The sequence below is a fragment of the Cuculus canorus genome, chromosome 17, assembly GCF_017976375.1.
Source record: "Cuculus canorus isolate bCucCan1 chromosome 17, bCucCan1.pri, whole genome shotgun sequence".
In the NCBI taxonomy this organism is placed as follows: domain Eukaryota; kingdom Metazoa; phylum Chordata; class Aves; order Cuculiformes; family Cuculidae; genus Cuculus; species Cuculus canorus.
This window is the reverse complement of record NC_071417.1, coordinates 14,763,805-14,789,134: the sequence shown is the minus strand read 5'-3', so window position 1 is coordinate 14,789,134 and position 25,330 is coordinate 14,763,805. Positions and strand designations below refer to the sequence as shown.

The 25,330-nt window shown below is 40.8% G+C and overlaps 3 protein-coding genes across 17 annotated transcripts in view; 2 read left to right on the top strand and 1 right to left on the bottom strand.

The window, feature by feature from the left end:
- LOC104064482 (derlin-2-like) overlaps positions 1–25,330 on the bottom strand; it is a 75,151-nt gene that overhangs the window by 38,221 nt on the left and 11,600 nt on the right. For 7 of the 8 annotated variants that reach the window (XR_008452769.1, XM_054082822.1, XM_054082819.1 and 4 more), the window contains exon 2: positions 21,441–21,562. The gene's annotated coding sequence lies outside the window, so the exon portion shown is untranslated. Of the gene's footprint in view, positions 1–21,440; positions 21,563–23,387; positions 23,527–25,330 lie in introns of those variants that run through there. The other variant, XM_054082820.1, reaches the window with a different exon arrangement.
- LOC104064186 (solute carrier family 2, facilitated glucose transporter member 11) lies at positions 1,408–11,014 on the top strand. 8 transcript variants are annotated; one of them, XM_054082812.1, is made up of 12 exons: positions 1,408–1,576; positions 1,956–2,054; positions 2,791–2,951; positions 3,836–3,960; positions 4,316–4,445; positions 5,009–5,157; positions 5,545–5,732; positions 6,791–6,901; positions 7,439–7,540; positions 8,902–8,977; positions 9,816–9,864; positions 10,279–11,010. In XM_054082812.1, the coding sequence occupies exons 1-12, from the start codon at positions 1,553–1,555 to the stop codon at positions 10,496–10,498; spliced, it is 1,434 nt and encodes a 477-aa protein (XP_053938787.1). In that variant the 5' UTR covers positions 1,408–1,552; the 3' UTR covers positions 10,499–11,010. The 8 variants fall into 8 exon arrangements, 7 of the variants coding, with proteins under 7 accessions (XP_053938787.1, XP_009564789.2, XP_053938789.1 ...); XM_009566494.2 differs by having other exon boundaries at positions 9,816–9,943; positions 10,279–11,005; XR_008452768.1 differs by having other exon boundaries at positions 8,902–9,864; positions 10,279–10,378.
- Positions 15,079–25,143, top strand: LOC104064199 (solute carrier family 2, facilitated glucose transporter member 11). Its single transcript, XM_009566505.2, has 12 exons — positions 15,079–15,234; positions 16,634–16,732; positions 17,350–17,510; positions 18,122–18,246; positions 19,773–19,902; positions 20,047–20,195; positions 20,810–20,997; positions 22,052–22,162; positions 22,237–22,338; positions 23,445–23,520; positions 24,510–24,637; positions 24,927–25,143. The coding sequence occupies exons 1-12, from the start codon at positions 15,211–15,213 to the stop codon at positions 25,131–25,133; spliced, it is 1,500 nt and encodes a 499-aa protein (XP_009564800.2). The 5' UTR covers positions 15,079–15,210; the 3' UTR covers positions 25,134–25,143.

Genomic DNA, 25,330 nt, shown 5'->3' with positions numbered 1-25,330 from the left:
ACAGCAGTATTAGTATTCTGAGAGAAACACAGACAACGGGAGGAAGAGGAAAAGGGCTCTACAGGGACTGTTCGATTAACCAGATGTTAAAATCTGATCACAGGCAGAGCATTTAAACACCCCTCCAGAAAGACTCAGGACTGCAGTGGCAGTGTTGAAGTGACTAGAGATAAGGAGGAGGCATTTGTAATAAGCAAGAGAAAGCCTAAATAAAGAAAGGGATTTTTCCAGTAGTAATTGAAGAGAAAGGTAGATTACAGTAGATTAGAAGAGGAAGTGTTAACATTTGAGGAGTCTGTGCTGAGAGGGGAAGGAATGAAATATATGACCACAGCTGATGTGGAGGTGATGAAGATTTCACAAACAGTGAAAATGGAACGGGTGGAAAGAAGAATTGAGCTTGAATTATTTCACTGTATTGATGTGCAACAGGACACCCAGGCAGAGGGTATGGAGGGAGACTGTGTTACTGGGATATGCAGCAGGAGAAAGACCAAGGTGTGACTGAGCAAACTCAGCCTGTTCTGCAGGGCACACGACCCAGGCGACCGTGGGGGGATGATGCCGCCAGTCATCAGTTGCTGTAACATGGAAAGCAAACTGTAGGAGGAAGGTCAGAGCTTCCGCCATGCTCCTGAGCAACGCTTCTATTGCCTTCAGAACTGTAACCTCGCCTTCTCACCTCCCCTTAAGGTACTAAACACAGACAGCTAAATCTCTGTGGTACAGAGTGAACTGTGTTATATTCCACATAGTACAAAATGCTATATGCAATACAAAGAAACCTGAAGAAAGCAAGAATTAACTTACACTTTGTAAACAGTCAAGTCTTCAGCTGATTCAAAATAAAGATTTTTAAGGTGAAAAATACTTCTTAAAATCAACCTTCAAGCCAGAACAGAATGAGGATCCTGCTCTGGCACACAGTAGTCCATCTCTGCTGTTATAGAGAGGTAAGAGAGAGGCTTCTGAGTGGTTCTGGGAACTGTGTAACCCTCTACAAAGAACTGGGTATTAGCAAGGATCCAGCACACCAATATTCAGATACTTCATGTCCTGCAGCTGGGAAATTGTTCAAATCACTTCAAGCAATTAAAAATCTTACAGTATGCAAGAAAACAGGTCTTTCAGCTCGACTACAATGTGAAGTGGTTTATCTGGAGAGGAGCACACACTCTGCCTAAGCTGCTCGCCAGAGAGGTGAAGAGGAACTCTTCTGCCCTTAAGGAAAGATGGAAGCACAGTCTGGCCACACAACAGGAACGAGAAATTGTTTTAGCAGAGCAAATTAGGGGGGGCACTCCCAACACAAGAAGGACAAACATTTATGGATGGTGTAATTGGTTTGGCATATCCGGCTCTTAGAATAATTAAACCAGCAAGAAGAGTCCCTGGCCAGTGCTCGAGGACAACACAAGTCAGTAAAGGCCACATAGTTAGAATTTAACTTCTGTGCTCCAATCCCAGCTTCTTACCATCTAAGCACATAAACTTATCTTTCATCTGAAAGGCCTGACAAGGGCTCTCAGAGCACGCAGGTTCTCAAGGGGACATGGCAGGCTTCCTCTCAGACCTGGTGAGTATCCAACTTCTTGTCTCCTAGCCTGAGTCACTGACAGCAGCATGACCTTTGAAGATTGCAGCAAAGGGAATCAAGCAGTCTTTCTTGTAACAAAACTGAGCAATAGAGCACATGCTGGGGACACCACCAGTTCAGGCATAAATCTATGCAGTGTCTCCAGGAAATATGTTAGAAATGCAAAAGAGGGGTTGAGGAACATAAAGGAATTTGTAGATTTGCATCTTCTATTTCCAAGCAATTTGCTTGATTGTGGAAAAATTTAAAATGGATTTTTGCATTTTAAAGGCTTCTTAATCATAGACATGTAAAGATATAAGATCTCATAAATGATCTCATGATCAGGAACTTAGGATGTGTTTGTGGTCTTTGGCAGGTTCAATACCGGAAGCTATTGCTAATGATTTTGGTGCTAGGAATTGGTGGAACGCATCTATCTGGTTTTCAAATATCTGTGATCAACTATACTTCTCCGGTAGGCAAAGCCTTCATAAAATCACGTCTGTAACTGCTTTTCATGAAAACAGGCCTTACCCTTTAAGATGCCCTAAAAATCTGTTAGGAGATGCTATGTGAACTTATTCCCAGCTCTTCCCAACCCTACACTGTCCACTGTCAAAGGAGTTTGCATAAATGTTAGGAGCTGTACTCCAAATGCAATTCCCACAGAACATCAGAAATGGTGAAAAAACTGGAAAAGCAGCCCTCTTCCTGCTGTGGTCTAGAGCTGGATGGAGGGACAAGGGAAGTTTCAGTGGCTCTGCAACTTTTTTTTTCATTTATGAAAGCTCTCTAACATCTCTAAAATGAAAAATGAATAATGCACGGTATAATCTTGAAGCACTCTACTTAAAGATTATACCGTGGAGAAAAAGTTACAAATGAGCTGGTTGAGTCTAAACCTTCAGTTCAGCCCTTTTCTCTTTCTGTCCTTTACTTGTACTCAAGAACATTTGCATTTCACAGAAATCAGTAAAAGGTCCTAATATTTAGGTGTAGAAGAGCCAGGATTCAACAAATTAAAGAGTATAATTAACTTTTGAAATATTCTCTTACGCTATTAGGCTGTATGAGAGGAAATATCAATCCTAATTTGAAAACAAGTCCCACAATCACACTTTCAGTAATGACTGTTATTCTAAATTTTAAGCCGTACACATAATGAAGAATTACTGCAATTAGTGGAATTTAAGTCTCTTTTTCTGTCCCAGTACATTCAGAAGTTTATCAATGAAACCTGGCTGGAGCGATATGGTTCTGTGCTGCATCAGGAGACGCTCACATTATTGTGGTCCTTCATCGTGTCTATGTACTGTGTAGGTGGAATGTTAGGATGTCTGTGTAGTGGGTACCTGACTGCAAAATATGGAAAGTAAGTACACTTCCCAACAGCTCACTACTCAGGGCTGCAACAAGGGAAGCAATTAAATATTACTCACATAATATAAATGGATATCAGAATTCTGACTGCCCCCTTCTGCTGCAGAGTTTACTCTACTCAACATATATAACCACCCCTGGGCGCACAGAGAAAAGCAACCGTTTCTAATTCCCTTGTGACAGTTTTTTGTGCCATACAATTCCTGTATTTTTGCTGAAGTTCTAGTGAAAAATAAATCTCTGAAATTTCTTTTTTGAGCAATAACGCTCCAGGGAGTCCAAGAGCACTGCAGTAGTGCAGAAGGGGATACTCTGTAGGCAAAAGCTTTTTTTTTAATTTGTTCCTTTTGTTTTTTGTTTTTTTTTTTAATTGATCACAGCCTTTAAAAAAAAGGTGCAGGTTCATTCCTTTGTAAGAACAAACAGAGTTTCAGCAAAGATAAGCAGGAGTCCCTCAGGTCACATTCAGTATCCTCTCTTTGAAGATAGCCATAAAGGACAAAGCCAGAACTCTCTAGCTTGATGTGGGCAGTGAAGCAAGTTCTCAGTGAAGCTGGATTTGCCTTGTTCTGGAAACACGTGTGGTGTTGGAGATGGGAGCCTCGCCCACAAGAAAGAAGTGAAAAAGACCGTTCTTTATCAATATTTATCCTGCAGGAATTTCCTTCAGTCTCATGCGGTGCTCACATCGTGTTAGCATGCAAAAGAGAAATCTAGCTCCTCCCTTTTCACTCCCCTGAAAAGACATCATGCCTTCTCATAATCAGATATGGCTGTCCTATAAGCAATGGATTTAAACATGGTCTGTAAATCCAAAGGAGAGCAGGCATCAAAAAGTAAAGATGGATCATACCCATACGTTGTTTGCTGTTGCAGGAAGAAATGTCTACTGTTCAATGACGTGGTCCTAATAGTAGCCGTTCTGCATACTGGTTTCAGTAAAAGAGCCAAGTCCTTTGAGATGATCCTGGTTGGGCGCTTCCTGGAGGGCATTGGTGCTGGTAGGACTCCCCACTACTCCATGTTAATGTGACTTCTTTGGGGTGGATACAGAAATCTTCCTGCTGGGAGTACCTGGGCATGCACAGTAACTCCAGTGGAACAAGGAACAGATTGGGAAAAGGTAAGATGAGCTGTGCTTTGCCTTCAAGAGGTCTTGTTGAGGGAGAGATCTGATGGATTAGCTAAACATCTTGCTCAAAGTATAAGGTACATTTTTAGCCTGTATTGTGGAGCATACATACAAGCAGTTTAGAACAGACAGGAGAGCACCACCTTTAGCTGAAGATGAAATGAAAAGGGACCTTCTCTCCTGCTTTCTATAGCTGTAGCTCTCTTGTGTCCTCTTCACTTTAGGAATACATACGAATGCCCATGTTCAGTATGCTGGAGAGATCTCACCTAAGAAGTTGCGTGGATTTATAAATGTGACCACCTCTGTGTTTCTTGCACTAGGAAAAGCTGTAGCAAGAATTCTTGGATTACGGTACCTGTGCTACTCTTCATCCTATTTTCTATTTATTTGTCTTTGGTATGGCAGGAAAGTGTTGTTCTCCCAGTCCTAGAAATGGACAAATACTAGAGACAGAGTTTTATTTTGCTTAACTACAGCTATTAAAAAGGAAGCATCTAGCCCACAGCAGTCACCGAGGCTCCCTTGTCATTCACTGGGAGAGAAAGGATGAATTCATCTCAGAGGTGGAGTCTCTCTGCTGAAGTTAATAACAAACGATTGTATGTAAACACTCTTAGTAAACTTCTGAGATCTGAAATCTCTGCTGCTTTGTTGATAACCTCACACACGACTGCAGTATTGTTTTAGAGAGCTTCTGTGCTAATGTTCAAACTCTACTGATCTTTAGAAAATATCCAAATGACAAGAAAGCTCTTGCAGTAGAAGTAAAGTATTTTCCTTTTCCTGGTGTAAACATCACCTATTTCAATTTATATTTTCAAGTCTGTATGCATATTGCCTCTTTAACTAGTTTAGAATCTAGAAAATACTGAAGTAGTTACAGACTGTAAATACACTCTAATGTGCTTTCATAGAGATCTTTTAGGAGCTGAAGACACATGGAATGTGCTGTTGTCCTTCTCTGGGATGGTGGCATTGATTCAACTGCTCTTTTTGCCATTCTTTCCTGAGTCCCCTCCCTATCTCTTGATGCAAAAAGGAGACAAGCCTGGTTGTTTGAAAGGTAAAATAGAACTTTAGATTCTTGATTTGTTAAACTGCAGCTCTTGGGAAATTGAACCAAATAGAGGCAATTAGTTTTTACATTAGCCAACTACAGATTTCTTGATAATTACATGATTAATGATCACAGCATTGAATTATACTACTCCAGACTAAAAGGAGTCATTAGAAATATTTAGGATCTATGCCTAAATACTATAGCAAGTTGAAAGCCATTTTCCAGGGCAGTCTCATGTTCCGCTAACCCATGTTCTAGCTCTTTGGTCAGTGACTGATGAACCAAAGCACAAAACCAAACTGCAAACATTGCAAATATCATGAAAAGTTGAAAAACACAGAAGTGAGTGGATCAGATGATGGTGTATGCTTCATTCCGTCTCTTCTGTAGCCATGAAGCAACTCTGGGGAGAAGGGAATTATCAGACAGAGTATGATGACTTGATGAAGGAAAAATCTGTAACAAAAAGCACCAAAATCATGAATGTCCTACAGGTGCTGAAGGAACCATCTGTTTATCCGCAGCTGAGTACCATGCTCCTCCTTTTATTGAGTCTACAGCTCTGTGGCCTGAGTGCAGTTGAGTATACTCTATTTCTATGCTTAAATCTACTATTAAGTAACCAAAGTGCCACAATTTTAGCTTGTCCCTTTTCTCTGATTCTACATTTTTCCTCCTCAGACAGAGCCCACTGACTTTCCTCCTCTGTGGTATCATCATTATTATTATTCCTATATGTAAGGGAACTTCTAGGGTGGGAATACAAGACATTCAACTCAGCATAAGTTCCTGCCAGACTGTTGCATTCATTCCCCTGGTGGTATTACTAAAGACTCTGTAGAGGAAAGGGTTCTAAATATCGTAAGGCTTCCTACAACCCAGAGATCTATTTATCTAGACTTCCATCTCCACTTTCTTCGACTTTGGCAAGAGTAGATGGCCAGCTATTGCCATCCAACTTTCATGTCATTTGATAATGGAGAATCATCCATGAAGCCATTTCCTTCCAGATGTTTCCGCATCCAAAGTGACTAAGCCAAATACTGCCCAAGCTAACAGTCATGTCTGCTGGATGATTTTTGTCACTTGCCCACGGATCTCTCTCCATACACCTTTCTTAAGCCCGTGCACCCTGCCAGAGCTTGTTCATTACAGTTCCCTGAAAAGTGGGCAGAGAAGGCACCTCTGTGCTCAACTGAACGGAGATTGTGCCCTGTCCACTAGGGACCTGGCGGGTGAGCACTTTCTACTTAGCAACTGGAAAAGAGTGATAGAATCAGCTTTTTGTAGGACGATGTATGGTCTACTGTGACTGAGATCTGCTTTTCTTTTTCCTCACTCCGTGTCTTGTCCTTTTCCTCTTCCTCTTTGCCAAAACAACATGTTTTTCTGATGTCTCACAGACAGTATGCTCCTTTCAACTTCTTTTTTCCCCTGGGCTTTCAAATCCCTTTTCTTCATCTCCATTAAGCTTCTGTTTTTTTCACATCTCAAGCAGGTATGTCACCCTGACTAAACCCCAGCAATGTAATGCTGCTTTTACAGTGGTGAAAAATCTAGTTCAAAGTGATGCTGGATAAGCACGTATCCCATCTGTTGACTACGCTTAATTTTAAAACTGTTTCTTATTTCCCAGATCACCTTTTACACCTCAGAAATTTTTAAGACAGCCAACCTGCAGGAAAGCATAATCCCATATGTATCTCTAGGAGTTGCAATCTGTGAGCTCATCTCTGTCATCTTCTGTGTAAGTCACACCTTTCTGGGACTTAAGAGTTAAAGTACATGCAAGTCAAGACTATTCTTCCTTAAAGAAAATTATTCTGTGTGAGCTCAAGATGTTTCCTGTGGCACTGCACAGGTCTGTGAGGTGGTTGTTAACATTCCTTCCAAATTCTGCCCCCCCTTTTACATCTTTCTTCCCATCTTCATTCTCCATAATTTCTTATAAGAATTCCTCTCTTACTCATACAGATATAAATGAAATGTGATTCAAACCTAAATAAGTATACTTTTTTCCATATATTTCTGTATAAATGGAATCACAGCATACTTCCATTGATTACAGTGTTTATGAAAAAGTAGCTGCAATGCTGGGCAGTTAATGGCAATTCACAGCATTAGAGATGCTAGAAGGAACTCAATAAAATACCAAAATTGGTACCCATAAGATTTGTGTTCTCTACAGTAAAATGAACTTGGGAAGAATGCTTGATTTTTTGGACAGCTGACAGCTGGATTTTTCCATGCTACCAGTGATATGCAATTTTCTTCTACTCTTCAGAGCTCCATTATTGATCGTTTTGGACGTCGGATACTCCTGTGGGGTGGTTATTTGCTGATGGCACTGATACTGTTGTTGCTTGAAACAAGCCTTCTACTGAGCGTAAGCAAATGTCTCTCTGGGAGTAGACATGCATCCAGTACTCAGTGTATTTCTTCAGTGTCATGATGGATTGTGATAAGAGTTCTTGTCTGTTCTTCCGCACTTGTTGCAGAAGGTTTATCAAATCAGGATGACAGAGAAGTTGCTTGACTACAGTCAAATTCATTCCAACAGGTGTTGGTTGTAACTTGCAATTTAACATGTAATCAAAAGACGTCTTCATGAGTAGTTACCAGTACAGAGAAATTAAAATCACAACCAATAATCATGGAAAAAATACACGTAGTGTAGAGTGATTGGTTGTATTGCAGATTGTCACCTATTAATAAAAATTCACATGTTCACATGCATATACATCCCTTTCCAACACATATGATAGTAGTTTCAGGAGCCTCACTCGGATGCATCTCTGAGTGCCTAATGTTTTGTTGAGTCTAAACATATCTTGAGCTTTGAGGGTATTACTTTCATAAATGAAACCTTGTTGTTCTCGCACAGGACATGCACTTACATCAGTTGTTTGTAATTTTCCTTCCTTTTGATGGGCTTACACTTTATGTTCTAATGGATACAGTACAGTTCCATTGTGGTTTAATCCTAGCACTTAAATTTGGTATACATGTATACTGAAGCATTGCATGTAGTGAGGACAAAGGCGACAATTTAAACACTCTCTAAGTGATAAGTAAAGATGACTGATTGCCACCAAAATTGAGACTATTTCTTAAATTGTTTCTTAATTTCCAAATAATTTTACCAGTTTTGATGGGCAAAGTTCCCTTGTCTCCTCTCATAATAGCTGCTGCTACAGACTGCATCCTCAATTGTGCTTGGATAGAACTTAAGGCAAGATCAACTTTCATTGCTCCCAGGGCATTTACAATTAATTGGTGATCCATTTTCTTCAATTCGTTCCCAGTGAGGTGAAATGTCTGACAGAAGCCATTGACTCTCTCCTAAGGCCAATAAAGATGAACTTAGCAGGTGTTCTAATTTGTTTGGGTCATCAATAGAAGCAGTTAATTTGTTCATTAAGATCGTCATCTGTGGCATTCAGTACTCCCAGTCCTGTTCCCAGTACTCCAGTAACATCTTGCCATATATGCTGGGAACATTTTAAGGATCATCCTTTTGACAATGATTCTTAAGGTGATTCTAAAAATCACCCGTCTGCAACAAGGCTACTTTTGGCCTTCCACTGTGTTCAGCATATAGAGATAAGTAGTTCTGGAGAGCTTCTGCTACGAAGCCCGGTATCCCATGCTTTTTCATAAACATTGCTTCTCCTATACTTTTTGAACAGCTGTGTTACAGTTGTAACACTAAACGCCATTCTCTTTGCTCCTTCTGCCTTTGTCTAGGATCAGTTCCTCTGGATGCGTTACTGCAGTGTTATTCTCATCTTTTTATTCATTATTGCCTATGGAATAGGACCAGGTGAGTACAACAACAAAAGCACAAACAGGGAACCTTGGGCCACAAGTGTACGCACAGGCCATAGATCTGTGGAAAGAGAACTACACTGTGTGACTATATCTTTGAAAATCAACAGTTTAGTTTGGACGGAAATTAGAGAAGCTCCAATTTTTGATGAGTTAGTGACCCAAGAAAGAATTTCTTTAACAAAGTACTTGAAACAATTCAGACCCTCAGGATGCTGTTTCCTCTCACTAGATTACAGGTTTGAGCCAAAAAAGTACCTGGAGGGCATGAATACTGCTCAGCGCATTCAAGCCCAACTGGCCTATCTCTGTCTTCGCACATGGGCAGCGGTAGCCTCTTGTAAATACCAGAGTTTTTTCAACTCATCTGTAAAATCCTACTCTGCTAAAGAATGATGTCTGATGGCACACACAGTCTGTCTCTTAGCACTGCTCTGTCTTTTCTCATCCTCATTTTTTTTTTTTTTATTGTAATAGCTGTATATAAGGACAATGAATATCTTGAAAACCTAACAGAACGTCCATGGTAGCAGAACCCAAGCATCTCCTACGGGCAACACAGAGAAAAGGGCCACTAAGGCCATTCACCTTCATATTTTGTACATCTTTGGTGGATAGAAACTGCCCTTCAGAGGTTTCCATCGCTCTCCATGGATTGTAAGAGAAGACTGTATGGGACATAGAGATGGCTAAGCTGCCCAAATCTAGATGATCTCACAGCAGCCTGACTCACTGGGACTATGTTTGACCAGTCACATTAGTTCACTCACTCTGAGGAATATGGTTAACTGCAACAATGTTTTTATTGCATTTTTATGGTTTTTTTTCCTCAGCTGGAGCCGTTGCATCTGTCATGAATGAAATCTTCACCCTCTCAACAAGGTCCTCTGCTTTTGTCATTGGTGGAATCGTCATTTGGCTAGGCCTCACTTTCACTGGAATGATTTTCCCCTTTGCTGTCGTATGTAATTTGATTAAAATCTTCTCTTTGATTCCACCAGTTTAAACTGGTTTTCTAGGCTGGTCTGGACAGAAAGTAGGATGAAATCCCTTGTAGATGATCAAAGCTGTGAATCCTTTATTTTTACTGGCATACAGAGACCATTTATGTAAAACACTTTCCTAGACTTCAGACAACCTCTGCTGCCTCAAGAATAGACTGTAAAGATAAATAAGTATCCCTTCCGGAAAATCAACTCACTCCTCATTTCACAGGAGCAAATCAACAGTTTTCAAGAATGTATAGAGGCAAGCGTTGTCACGGAGATCATTCATCTTATTCTATTTTATTTCCAGATGCTTCTTGGTCCTTTTTGCTTCCTCATCTTTATTGGGGTCCTGGTCATCTCAGCGATTCTCATCTATCTGTTCCTCCCAGAAACTAAAGGGAAGTCAACCTTTGAAATCACAGAAGAATTCAAAACACGCCAATTTAAGAAGAAACATCATCAGACTGTGGAGAAGAATGTTACCGAAGAACAAACATTCTGCACCAAGCTCTGATAGGCCACAATAAACATCTTGCACTGACAAAAAGCCCTGTCTCAAAATTGAACTGAAAAGTAAACCTTAACAGGGAATTTTTCAATAAACTATAATCCAAAAAGTAATCCACAGATAGCTTGTCATTAATCCAAGTAGTCCTGTTCTACACTCATCTTTGCTTTCAATGGTAAGAGACAACGGCTGCTTCCTAGAACAGCTCTCTAGAAAGACGACATCAGTAACTACTGACACTTCCCAGAATCAGCATATGGAAAACCTTTTCTAGCATAAGACATCAGTTTTATTTCAAGCCTTTCTCCTTTGGTATCATTTCAAAGAAGCGGGATTTGGCTCTGTATTTGTTACTTTGTAAGAAAGTTCTGCTCAGGATTAAGAGCAGGATGAACAGAGGATGAAACATAAATACAGTTTTTGTAAGCAATTTTCATGTCATCTCTTTACAATATCACACTGTAACGGATCTAGTATTGATCATGAACACTGCACACGAACAAATAACAGGCTGAATAACAAAAAGAACTCAAATTTGTTCTATTTTCTTGAGCTGACAACAAGTAACTGTATGTCCTGATTGTCTCTATAATAGGGATCAGTCCTGATCTCTGGGCAGTTGGTACAGAACAACTCTCACATGCATCCTCTGGAGCAATCCAATTGCATACTCCAGCAAAATCTAGAGCAAGTTTTTGTAGCGTAAGCAATGGTCTCTACCCTTATGACATCCATGAGGTACCCAGAATAAGGCTAACAAACATACAAGCAGTGCAGGGAGCTAGAGGACCAGCATCCCAGTGTGAGACAGGGAGTAAGACACTTTGAGAGAGCATCGAGAGAGTATACACTTTGAAACTTCAGCTCATTTTATAAATAACTAATTGCCAAAAAAAAAAAAAAAAGCAGAATCTGTGATAGCCAATGTCTGCAAGATGTGTAGTGGCCTATGACACATTGCACTCTCTTTGTGCACATCAGCAAACAATACTACACTTTACCGTTGCTGTGCTTCTCAGCACCCATGTATTGCTGCTATTCGAGAACTGTTAATCTTGCTGGCCACTGCAGCACTTAATCACTTCTCTCCCCAAAATGCTGTTCTTTTCCCAGTTTGCACAGATTTCACAGTGTGGTGCAATTGCAAGTGGTCGTACCTCTGAAGTGCACTGAACAGTCATTAAAGACATGAAACAGCTAACTAAGTAGACATAATACATTATAGTATCAGTATTCGCTCTTGGCACTGTACCAGATCAATAGCCTGTTCTGCTGTGGTAAATTTCACACTCATCTGTCAGTTCACTCTCTCCAATTTTACTCTCCTCTTTCTCTTTTTCATATCTTCTTTTCAGGAGTCCCAATCTTTCTGCACACATGGAAGACAGAATTTTCTATTGTAACCTTAGTCAGTGTCACTTTGTCTTTGCTGGTCCTCTTGCTAGAACTAGTCTGAGCAGAAGCACAGCCTGAACATTGCAGAGGGACTGTTCGTCCCTGTCACACAGCACCATGTCTGGCTTAAAAGCATGAGCCTTGAATCCCCCTGTCCCTCTCTTATGAAGTCCAGCCATGCTCCTTCTGACACAGCTCCAGTGTCTCCTGCAAGAAATGTCCTTTACAGGTAGTCTTGCTGGGCACCTTCTCTACTTCATGGCTTAAGGAACATTACCCTCTCAAACATTTATCCTTCCAGGCTGCACAAATCCAATGTGCTAAACACTAGGAGAACTGTTCTCCCAAATGCTCACTGTTGCTGCATCTCTTGCAGTTACTAATAAACCAGACAGTATACAATTAACTCACCAATATTAATGTTTACGTGTTGATTTAACCCTCTGACAAGGCCTCTCTTCCTCATACTTGTGCAAGCAACAGCTCAAATTATTTTGACTACTCATCCTGACTATCTCTTACTCAAAACGAGAGCTAAAACAAGTAAGCTGGGTCTTTTTCTTTTAGCTTTCTCACCTTTGTACTACTGCTTCAGTGTCACTGCTGCGACTGATGGCTTCAAGAAGAAGCTGGAAATTTAGGTGCCGTCCAGCCTTACTTATTTCAGTACAGGGCCATTCATCAGCGCCAAAGTCACTGTTAGGTGGCTGCAGCTGACACCCAGTAGAACTGAATACAACCAGTGGTATCATCATTAGTGTGTCAGGGTTATGTTTGCATCTGTTCAAAGGAGTTTACGCTATGTAAATATTATGGCTTATGTAACTGTGCTGATGTTGTCAGGAAAGACAACAAAACTGGCTAGAAGGCACAGGAGTCTCTTTGAGCTACTGCTCGCTAGAGCCTTCTCATCCCCTGGTTTTGTCAGTTTTCTTGGGCTTGTCTGCATGTAGTGGGGCTAGAACAGCTGTAGCAACAGTGAAAAGAGAAAGAAAAAAGCTTCTTGTGAATACCCTTATCTTCCTCGGGGAAATTCATTCATCATTAGCACCTCTGTTTTCACTTCTGTAGATCCAACACCAAAGGAACACAATAGATTTACCTCTCGTTTTTCTGGCCCACAGCTGACCTGCATCAGATGATGACTAGGACATGGAGGAAAAATTTCCACTAAAATGGTAGCAGCTTCTTTCTCTTAAACACATGTGAAAATCTTTCAAAAACACTCTCTCTATTTCTAATTCATTCTTGCAAAGAAATATTTGCTCAACAATCAACCAAAAGAACAGTTCACCAGTGGAAATGTAGCCCGTTTGCTTGCTTACCAGTCCTGACATTAGAGATGACACCACAAACGCAGTACATTTTTCCCAGTGCAAGTTTCTTCTTATATTGTGTTTTCTAGGTCTATTTCTGAACTTTTGAGGTCCTGTGCACAGCTGGGTTTGAAGAAGGCCTTATTCCATGTATATCACCAAGGGATGGTCACTGTGCTCCTTCCCACTCTGCTGCGTGTAAGGGACACTGAATCAGGGTGTTACTCAGGCTTCAGCTGTGCTCACTAGGAAGCGAGTGCTTTTCCTGTCCTCCCACACCTTTACCATTGAGCAGTCTGAAGGAAGACACTGCTGTGGAAGGGCTATGCTGTCACAACCCTGGCACTGTCTGTCCTCACCGTCACTCCCTTCAGGTAAGAAGGAATTTTTAACTGTTTTTTTCCCCTTGCTGCTTCACACCTGAAGACTGATGCATTTCATGTCACAGTGACAAAACAAACTGGATGCAGACAGCTACAAAGAATTTGGTGTTTTGCATTTTAGGAAGAGACCACATTCCTTTACAGGAAATACTTCCCATGAGGAACATATCACCTGCACTACCTTCTAGCTAGTCAGTGAAAGGACCATATATTTCAAGTAACATTATAAAGGACCTTGTTGCTTGCAGGTTGCAGAAAATCCAAAGATAAATTATTTATTTTCTATTATTGGAAAAGATGTGACTATTCCTTCATAGGCACGAGCAGAATCTTCATGAATCAAAGTCACTCTCATATCACCTTAAAAACCTGAGAACAGTGAACAAAAAAAATTGTTCACTTCCTCCTAAAATTGCTGACAAGGTGAAGAGCAACATGCACATGCAGCTCAGAATCACCAGAAATCCCCAAAAATATAAGAGAAATTTCACTGTGAGCTGGTGGAATTTGCTGCTCTGTGACATCCTCAGTAATTATTTTCAGGGAGCATAGGAATCCTTGTAGCATAACTCCCCCTATGCTTTGATATAATTAGTGAAAAATTAAATAATAAAAAGGGAATATTAAATATTCAAAATATCTATTTTGAAACAAAAGATAGCCTAAAGCTATACAACTTGCATTTTTGTGCAATCAAAATGTTACAATTGTTGGTGTTCATGAGAAAAACTAACCAGAATGTCAAATCATTCCAAATGCTACTGCAAACCAGAACGAACATCATTTCCTATGCAGTTACATAGGCAATAGTTGAGATTACACAAACAACCAGGATTTTATTATTAACATGTATTTTCCCTCATTTCTTTAGACTCATGGTATTTCCAGTAAACCCCTCTGTAAATAATTGCATTCTGCCTATGATGAACAGAAAGTATAAGTCCCAAGGATGAGCTTGGGCATTTCCTGAAGGCTTCAGTACAACCTCACTGCCCCATCTGTCCCCACCCCAGACTTTGGGTGTGGGGTAAAGTCCCCTGGCACAAGTAAGAGCAAGCAGAAGACTTTGATATCAGGAACAGCATAGAGCATCAAATACTAAAGCCCCAGGCAAAGGTCTTTCTTGCAAGTGCTGTCTCTAGCAGAAGCTATGTAGAGCTACAGTTTGAGCCTCACCCATGTACTTTACTTAATAATAAATAAGAGTACCTAAAACTTGTGCCAGCTGCTTTTTTGCTTTGTGCACATTATGGCAGATACACTCGTCAGTCTGCATCATAGAAGTAAAGTATTTTCCTGTTCCTGGAAAGCAGTTTAGATTTTTTTTTTTTGCCTTAACTGTTCTCCTTTCCCTCTCCAAAGCCCTTGCTTCCCCCCAGGTGCAAACTTTCTCTGTTTTGAAACTTCCCCCCTGTGGAATGGACTAAATGCAATTATTTCCTGAAATATTTAATCCAGCGGTGTTAACTTTGGCCAGTCAAAGTAAATATAAGTGAGTGAAGACAAAACAGTAAAAATTTAACTCTGTTCCCTGAAACCAAATGCCAACTGCCATACCAGCAGGCAGGAGACAGAGACGCAGAAGCCTGTAATGACAAAAACACATCATACACTGGAGAGCCAGCCCCTAGCCAGAGATGACCAGCTTTCTAGCAGACCTGGTAAGTAGTTGGTGGGTTATTTGCATCTCTGACATTTCTATATGCTACTAGTGTTTCAAAGAAAACAAAATCAGCTTCTCAGTAAAAACAAGGCTCCTATTCACTAAAAGCCTCTTGGAAGTGGTTCTGCCCACCATTTGTAGGTATTACAGACATTTGCACTTTGTATTCTCTAACATCCGTCTTTGTCACATTTTTATCAATATGTTAATGTTTCTTATATGTTTTCATTTACTGGAAAATATTCACTTGACTTCAAAGATAAATTGCTTTGCTTACCTGCTGAAAAAAAGTTTTGTTAAACATACCACTAATTATTTAGTGCAAGTGATGGCAGGTAGATGTTTTGAAAGGTAAGGAACAGGACTGGATGTTGGTAGCTGTGGCATCTTGGCAGGGACGTTTGTGTGAATCTGCAGCATTTATATCCTGGCATTGGCTAAGTCTCAAACTTGGAATTGCTGCCTCACGCATCAGCGAGGCACCTCCACTTAGAGCAAAGGCTCTTTGAGAAAGAGCTCCCAGCTCCTGTTGGGCACATTTAACCTCTCATCCAGACAAAATATCAAAGAGGATGCCTGTTCTCAAAGCTCCCAAGAGATTAAGATGATCACGATAATTGAGACAGGCAGGTGGGGCAAGAGTTCAGAACTGATGATGGTAATAGAAATATGACAATTTCCTCCTACAGCACAGTTTGAGAAGAACTATCGGAGAATTGAAATTCTGCCCTAAAGCCTTTTCATGCTGTTCTCTCTTCTCCATCTGGGTAAAAACTCTCTGGTTTTTACGGGTTGCCACACTGCCAGGAGTCTGAACAGAAAAACATGCTACAAGCAACACCAGTCTGTTTTGAGGGGTTTTTTTTTCCCCCTTTTCAGTTTTATTTTTAAAAATTTTTGCTGGTTTGAGTGATTTCAGGAGGCTCTGCCACAAAACTCAAGTTGAGGGATCACTGCCCAGTATTCAAGGGCTTGAAGGGTAGCTAGCGCAGTGGCTGCTCTGTCAGATAAGGCAGGAAAGGTCTGCATGCCGAGGGCTTGGTCACTCCCATGGGCACGGCCACTGTCCAGCCAGCAGGAAGGAAAGTAAGACCTCCCTCCTCAAAACCACTCTCATGTTCTCTCCCTGGAGTGAGGAACAGCCTTCAGGTTGCTACTCTCTTAACTAAAGATCACACAGAGGAGAGGGAAATTAGTTGTTCCCATAGCTAAAGGTTGCATTTCCTTGAGTAGGAAAATCACAGGAGGATATACACTTCACACCAGGGCAAGTGGAGAGAACATGCTTATCTGCAAATCCTATGAACAAGTGAGGCGTTTCTGGGGAATGAAAATCACAGGCAAAGAACAGCCTGATGTGGCTACAAGCTTAAGAAGATTTTGTTCTGCTTCTGCAGGTACAATACCAGGGGCTTTTTCAAATGATCCCTGTGCTGGGGATTGGCGGAACATTCCAAAATGGCTTTCAAATTTCTTCAATTACCTACATGTCTCAGGTAGGCAAAGATGAACATGACACTCTGGTTAACAGCAGCACCGAGCCTAAATTCCTGCTTAAGGATGCTCCTCTCGGGCAGTCAGTAAGGGTTTAATGACAGTATTCTCCTCTCACAATTCATTCCCGTTGCTATGTTGTCATGTAAAGCAGAACATGTCAAAGTACGCAAATAGAAGAAAAGAGACTTGCAAGTTATTGTTTATAGAACTATTCCTCAGAAGGCACACACTGACTGGGATGGCATCTGTCTCCCCTACAAACACACGTGCCTCCTTCAGTGGTGTCATTTGATACTTTAGTAGTTACCCATCTTCACAGACAAATACAAGTCAAGTGAACCACGCCCTAGGAACATGTCTGTTCGTCTCCACTGATCACAGGTAAAACTTCCACTCAAGATACGGGGTCTAGAGGGAAGACCCCGTATTATTTTGAAGAAATCACCTTACGGGAAGGTGTTATTTTCAGGCTTCATATCACTATGTCTATTAGCTAACGCACACTTTTAGAGTCTATATGAAATAGTAACTTTAGCCGAAGCAACAAAATAATTTTGTAAATACAATATAATACCTACATTAGTTATTGCTAATGATTTCTTTTATTCTGTCTCAGCATGTTAAGGCTTTCATTAATGAAACTTGGTTGGAGCGATATGGCTACCCCATCCATCAGGATAACCTCTTGTTTCTATGGTCTATTACTGTGTCCATCTTTGGTATAGGAGGTCTCCTGGGTTCTGCAGGAAGCAGATACCTGACTATCAAGTATGGCAAGTATGTATAATTAAAGACAATTTATCAATTGAATCTCAGCTAGAGAAAATTCCAGTTGAGGTTTGGAATGTGAGACAGACTTCTAGGGCTTAGTCATGGCTGTAATGCAGCGGTGTCAACAGATTTTGCTGGTGTCAACAGGTTTTGCTGCTTCCTGACCTTTTCCTGTGGCACAGGCTAATCAATTGTGCTGCCAGTCTGTGACATCAGACACAGACACTCAGGTTGGGTTAGGCTTGGCCAGAAGGAAAGGCAGCCTTCCGGCTGAAGACAGAAGTGAGGTGCTATTCAAAATATAGCAGCACTGAGATGCTACATCAATGTGTTTCATGATGGATTTTTCAAGTGCAGAAAAGCTTTGAGACTTTTCTCTGTTATGAAACCCCAAAGTGCTTCCAAGCTCCCAGGTCTAGTTGTGTGCCAAAGCACACCGTAAGTTCCAAGTATCCAGTGCCAGTAGTGTGGAAGGCTTTATTTTGTCCTGGACCACAAATGTATAATTTCACAAAACTACTGAGACAATTTCACCCCAGACATCGTACACGCCAGGAGCTTAAGTGCCATTTCACTTCTGATATATAAAAATGCTTTTTCCTTTTTTGCACTTACAGAAAGAAATGTCTCCTGTGCAACAATCTACTCATGATAGCAGCAGCATCTATCATGGGCTGCAGTAAAATAGCCCGGTCCTTTGAGATGATTCTAATTGGACGCTTCATCTGTGGAATAAGTGTGGGTAAGAATTTTTTCTAAAGGTCACCAGGATCTCCCAAAATTTTACATCTTTATTCAAAGCAAATACTAACCCTCCACTAAGAAAATAAAATATTAAGGTTGGTGAACCCTTGTCAGAATATCTTCTGTAACAGCCAGCAATAAAGTGCGTAATTACTTCTAATTTCACTGACATCAAACGAAGTTCATCTATGCCAAGTGTATAAATATTCAGAGCTGTCAGGAATGTTTTGATACAATATGAAACAAGGTATTTTTCTGATGGAAAAATATGTATAATATTATCTAAATTTGAGTTAACTGTTCTGGAAATTATATGGCATACAGTTTAAAGCTAGTATTCTCATAAGGCTTCAGATAAGCAGGCTGTTCAAGACCACAGGCATTTAATTTTAACTCTGAACGTATTTCACGAATGTTCTACAAAGTTATTCAACATGCTTCAAAGGAGTAAGTCCTTGGAGTTAGTACAAAGAGCTGGGTATAAAGAAGCGATATCACTCCTGGCAGGTAGATCACATGTAGCAAAAACATCCAGTGCTGGTATCAGTATGCCTTGTGTTTGTCTCCTACACAAGAAGACGCTTTCCTTTTCAGTTTGGATATTCACAGACACGCCTGTGTTAATTTATTATGTTAGAAATACACACCTGCTTTCTAAATAACCAGATTTTGTACATTGCTTCTCTGGCATACAGTTGTATGGAAGAAGTACGGTTGCATTTTGAGAACTGCTCCCCCACAGGGGCCCTGCGTTGATCTAGAACCGGTATCATGCCTCCTACAAAGACCTGGGTTTTGTTAAAGAGATTGCATGTCTCAATTGCTTTGCCATCATATAATGCCAGGAGAAGAACATGTTGCTATCAAATCCGATAAAAGGGGCTGTGAGCACCATGTCAGGAAAAGGCTCTTGTTCCCAGAGTAGTTTTTGGAATGTCAGGGTTATTAAGTATTTCACCAATAGCTGGAAATATTAACTCTGCCTGAAATCAAAGTTATTGCTTGACAGTGGAAAACAAATACTTGTAACCTCCCCTCAAATCATGTACGAATCAGAACTGAATATAGGCCTGTGCATTTTAATCTACAATGGATCTACCATACAGCTTCTTCTATAGCATCATGTCAGAAAAGGTTGAGGTTATGTGGGTTAACTACAAGCAAATTAAATATTACCACAGAATGTTTAGTTATTCAGCACTTGCATACTCCGTTTCCTTTAAAATCTGCTAAGGATGCAAGAGATACTATGATGAGGCTATACCTACACCCTGAAGGAAAAAGCTGTATATTTCTTAAGATTAGGAAACTGCACTGGCAAAGAGGACAGGAACCAAAGACTTTTGTAGAACAGGTGAGAAAATCTAGTACTGAAAAATCTAATACGTGGGTTGAAGTACGAGAAACAATTTGGTGCATAAGACAGCAATATTCTGTAATGCCCAATTATTTACATGCAATTTTATTTCCAATGGTTATAAATATCTCGTTTCTTCTTTCCTCTAATGCTCTCCTCTCCTCAAGGCCTTTGTGTTCCTCTACATCAACAATATGTTGGAGAAATTTCCCCTAACAAGCTACGCGGTTTTGCAAACTCCACTGCCTCTTTCTTTTGGTCGCTGGGAAAAGCCATAGGGCAAATTACAGGACAAAGGTATAATACAATTGTTTATAAATCCAACTAATTTCTGGTTCCCCATTACCTTTTGTTGCTTCTTCTGTTCTTCTATCCATTCCTTCCCTCCTCAAAACTAATGCAATGAACTTTTATTCTACACATATGTTTTATTCCCACCAGAGAGCTGCTCGGTAGACAGTCCCTGTGGCCCATGCTGATGGCCTCCTGTGGACTTCCAGCATTGGTCCAGCTGGTGACTCTGCCCTTCTTCCCCGAATCCCCATCATACCTCCTCATACATAAAGGAGACCTGGAAGGCTGCAAAAAAGGTAACTGAGGACTCCAGGTTCCTGTTCCTTACTTAAATTTCAATTATTTTGTGATACAGGCTCTCCCAGTGTGAAAAAAAAAAACAAACAGGAGAAAGTTTCTCCTTGCTCATTTCTAAGATGACTCCGTAGATACCCACTAAGTGCATTTTCGTTGTAGTCCTCACACAGAACATGAAACTACTTCTTTCTACAGTTCTGTATTATAAAACCTTTCACATTCACCTGACACCACCTGTGCAATCAGCCTGATGGTAAATGACAACTGATGATAACAGATAAATGAAACTACAAATGATAAATGGCTATTTGCGCTGCAGGGCTCCACAGAGCACCTTGTAGCTCTGGCTGTTGGCTGCATGCTCATACCCTGACAGAAAGGTGGACCCACGGCCAGGGAGGGAGTTATTGTGCACCCCACTAGGCCCCTCTGTCAGAACAGATCCCTCTATGCAGGAGTGGACCAGGGCTCTGGAACACACTATAGGATATCTCTGCATCCCCACACATGCTGTGCTGCCAGACAGTTGCATCACCTACTCAACAAACTCCTTAGGCAACAAACAAGAGAGATGAATTAACATGGCAGGTCTCACTCTCCTTCTCCTTCACAGCCATAAGGCAGCTTTGGGGTGAAGGCCGTCACCAAGCAGAGATTGATGACATCATGAAAGAGAAGGCAACAATGAAAAACACCAAGATCTTGAGTGTCCTGGAGCTATTGAAAGATCCAGCTTTCCGTTGGCAGCTGTACATGATAGTTATTCTGACTGCCACAGTTCAGCTATGTGGCATCAATGCAGTTGAGTGTATTTTCCCCTTAAAGTCTCAAAACACTTACTGACAACCTTAAAGGAGACATCACGGCTCCCAGGTTCCCTCTATTTTTCTCAGGCTTCTCAGGCCACAATGTGCTGTCTGCCAGCCCTGCTACAGGGCAGCACCAGCAGTCTGCAAAGCTTGGCCAGGCTCACATGACAGCCCTCTGCCCAGCTCTTGGTCCGTGCTGGAGTTACCCTCCTTGGTACTTAGGCCTACTTAAGAGACATTTTTGGAAGCCATCACAAGACCCCAGAACCTGTTCTTACAAATGAGCTCACCTTATATTGGCAAAATCTGCAACGTAGTTTTATATTACTGCTCCCTGCAACTTCTGCTGTTTGGCCACTGACTCTCAGCATCCTAAGGCTTTGGGGTGGCAGTGTGCTCACTCTACCTTTAAAGCTAATCAAAGAGCATACTCACTGTTCTGGCAGCTTCTGCAGTTCTCTTCCTTGCAGCAGCACTTCTCTGGGGTTGCTTTGAAGCCATAGCTTTGCAATTGCCTGTGTGATTCTTCTACCTTTAACATCACGATGCAGCAACACCTGTAAAGGAAATGCACAGCTGAGTCTAATAGAGTTTAAAATGGAATCTTCATCATCTCAGCATATCTCCAAACAGAAGCAGAGATACAGAAAAGATGCTTGTTCTGCTTCCTCACAATTCCATAACCCACGCTCCTCTTTCTTGAGAATATCCTACAATGATGGTTTTGGATAAGCTCCAGCAGACAAAATACACCTGGCTGTTTCTGAAAGCACCTATACCAGGACAGTGCAAACCTCAACTGGAGGTCCTTTTATCCCAGCATTTTATCTTTTATCAAATTAATTAATTGATAATTTTATAATGTTTTTGTTAGCCAATAAAGTGAATACTACCAGAAACAGGGCAGAATTCTAGCTCACTCTAAAGCTGAGCTACGTGCTTCCCAGTTAGCAGCTCCCACCTCCGCCAGCATCACACAGGTATGGGTAAGAAATCAATTCTTTTCTTCTCTTGCTGTTTTATGGTTTTGGGTTTTTTTTTTCCAGATTTATTTTTATACTTTTGAAGTCCTACAAGCAGCTGGCTTTGATGAAAGAATAATCTCCTATATGACCCTCTCTGTTGGACTCTCTGAACTCGTAGCTGCTTTAGTTTGTGTAAGTCATTAATACAGGAATGGGTCACAATTTGCCCTTCTGCCACTGACACCAGTATGATTTCTGTCCCTCAGAGCTCCATCATTGAGCGACTGGGCAGGAAAGTGCTCCTAAGAGGAGGCTATTGTATCATGGGTTCACTGTTAGCTTGCATCACCGTGACTCTCTCCCTCCAGGTAGGAAAACTCTTCTTGTGGCAGATTTCTCTATCTACTGTATTTCTAGCTTCTGCTCACAAGCAGTAACATGCCCTTGAGAAAGGAAAGTGATGCTTAGAAGTTCCAAAATAACTTCTGTATTAACAGCATACCCTCTGTGAGGGAAATATCCTAAAGATCAAATCCATCTATACATAGGAGTAAACCCTCTCTTGGTAAGTACTCTCTTGCACTCTTGCCTTCCTTTCAACATGATCCCATGAGCAAGGAGCACATAAAACACTGGAAGACTAGCACTAATTCCTGATTTCATCAGGCTGCAAGCACTACAGACCGGCCAGCACTAATCAAAACACAGTCCTAGAAAAATGGCCCTTTTTGTTCATGCAGTTTTTAACAAGTAACAATAAACTCCCAGTCTCTTGGCATAATTTAATTCTAAATTTAACCTTGCTGCAGAAGATACTGGGAATGCACATATCTGTTCACAGACCGGAGACCCTGTTCAACTCTCTAACACTGTTTCATTGCTGCTGCTTCCCCAGAAGCAAGTCTCGGGGGTTACCAGCATTCATCCAAGAGCTACACTATAGATACTGCCGTAAAATGAACCTTGAAGCAAAGTGGCAGCAGACTTCCATTTTTGTTTTATTCATGAAGAATCTCAAACATAGCAGAGAGGAATCTTTTTTCCTAAAGCATCAAGTCTCATATCTTCTCCACTAAAACCTAAGCAAGTTCCTTTCCAGTATCAGTTACTGAAGCTATCACTTAATAAAAATGAAGAAAGATAGGATTTGGTCTTCCCATATCTCTGAGTATTGGGAAAGCACCATGGTGTCAAGAAGAAAGGAGAACAGGGTGGAAAACTGCTATTCGGACTTGCTTTAACTGAAAGCTTCCAAACTTGACAGCTGCTCTATACCAGTGAATCTGCTTCTCTGCTCATCTAACAAAATTCTCACTGCTTCATCCACAGGAAACAGCACTCAGTTCTCTGCTGGTTCCCACATGCTATGTATTTTTTATTGAGGTGACAGTGTTTGAAAACAAGCAGCTTTTCTCACCTATGATTATTAACAGATTTCACCCAGAAGTTCGTTATGTTTTTTTCTTCTCCCCAGGATTGGTATTTCTGGATGCCATACTGCAGCCTTTGTCTGATTATCTTGTTTGCAGTTGTCTTTGGAGTTGGGCCAGGTAAGCACTCATTCAAAAGATACAACAGAATCATAGAATCACAGAATGGTTTGAGTCAGAAGGGACCTTAAAGATCATCCAGTCCGAACCCCCCTGCGATGGGCAGAATTCAAGTCATGAGGGCTTAATATAGTTAGGAAAATACTGGATAACATTGCATAATATTTAGCATAACGAAATTCATTTAACTTAATCTTGTATTCTTTAGAGGTTGTGGGTCTAATCCTTGGCCATAAACTTCAATGCCATCAGATTTGGGTTTTGATAAAAAGAGGGAAGGAACACAGCAAAAAGTACTCAATGGAAACATAGAACAAAAGCAGATGGGTAAAAGATATATTTTTAAAAGTACTGAAAAAAAAAAGAAAAGAAAGAGTTCTTTTAAATTCAACGTTGTATAATGTTACATCTTATCTCACACAGACATCAAAGCAGAAGACCTACTTTGGAGTAATTTTTTTCCCAGCATACTCTACCTGCTCCTCTTATAAAACTTTTTTTAAGAGCCTATTCCCTTTTACAACACTTGCCTCCCCACATGGCAGAGTTGAATTATTTTTCTAACTCAAAGCTGTCAAAGTCCTGTGACTTCAAAACATAACTCAAACACCCAGGAAGTGAATCTGGGAAGATCACTCATTGGTGATCTAGCAGTACTGTGTTGGGAATTCTTGTTAGTAATAATAATTGTTATTCCATCCTTACACAGCCTCTTTCATGAGAAGATGTCAGACTTTCTCAAATGTTACCTACTTAATTTTTTAACCTCCCGAATAAATTTACTCAAATATTTTACCGCTTTAATAAACTGGTGTGCCTATTTTATAAAATGCAACAAACATTATATTTTCTTAAAAAGAGCAACATAATCGTGTTTTGAATGTCAGTCTGTGATAGCAGCATCTGTTTGCTGACTGTATGACACTTCATCCAAATGTTCAAACCAAACACATCAACAAGCAATAGTTCTTATTCTTCTTTCCTTTCAGCTGGTGCCACAGTTTCCCTCAGGGCTGAAATAGTCAAGGTCTCCTGCAGACCACCTGCCTTTGTGATCAGTGCCATTTTGAACTGGCTGGGCATCTTTGTGATTGGAACAACTTTCCCATTCATTGTGGTGAGTGACTTTCCCTGGGAGAAGGAGGAAAAGCAGCAGGAGATGACAATGCCATGTCAGTCTAGAGTGCTTGGCACCTGCTCTCCTGAGCCAGCTTTTGCAACTGCAGAGTCCTGATTTGTCCAACATACTTATTCAAACTGAAATATTTGTCAAAGGTCAAAATGCAAAGAACTCCTTATCAAATCCAAAGTACTTTGGGACCCAAATACAAAAACGTTGCCAAGCATGTGACAAAAGATAAGTTATGCTCATCTTGCTTTCTTTCTCACTTTGCTCTTCCCTGCAGGAAAGACTCAAGCACTTCTGCTTCCTCATCTTTATGGGGGTACTTTTCACTTCAGGGATACTTATCCACCTGTTCCTTCCAGAAACAAAAGGGAAATCAATCATGGAAATCACAGAAGAATTCAATAAGCTAAACTTTAAAAAGAAGAGTGTTCCAGCAACTCCAAATCACGTCACAGAGGATTACACCTTCTGCACCAGGCTTTGACCAGCCGTTAAGGGAGTCAAGATTTCTTAAAAGGAGAAAAAAAAAATGTCATTTTCTGACTAGCCAGTTGCCCCAGATGGACTGCCAGCTTTTACATCTGTCACGTACAAGGTTCCCTTTTTGCCAAACCAGCACTTTTCTCAAGCACTCCACTCTGGGCAGCTTAGAAAAGGGATGATGGCTGATATCAACAGGAC

Excerpts from the sequence above, each read along its gene's own strand:
- LOC104064186 (XM_054082808.1), top strand. The coding sequence starts at position 1,553 with ATGGCAGGCTTCCTCTCAGACCTG. Across the intron at positions 6,902-7,438 it reads TCATCTCTGTCATCTTCTGT|AGCTCCATTATTGATCGTTT; the intron begins GTAAGTCACACC and ends TCTACTCTTCAG. Across the intron at positions 7,541-8,901 it reads AAACAAGCCTTCTACTGAGC|GATCAGTTCCTCTGGATGCG; the intron begins GTAAGCAAATGT and ends GCCTTTGTCTAG.
- LOC104064199 (XM_009566505.2), top strand. The coding sequence starts at position 15,211 with ATGACCAGCTTTCTAGCAGACCTG. Across the intron at positions 19,903-20,046 it reads GGGCAAATTACAGGACAAAG|AGAGCTGCTCGGTAGACAGT; the intron begins GTATAATACAAT and ends TATTCCCACCAG. Across the intron at positions 20,196-20,809 it reads CCTGGAAGGCTGCAAAAAAG|CCATAAGGCAGCTTTGGGGT; the intron begins GTAACTGAGGAC and ends TCTCCTTCACAG.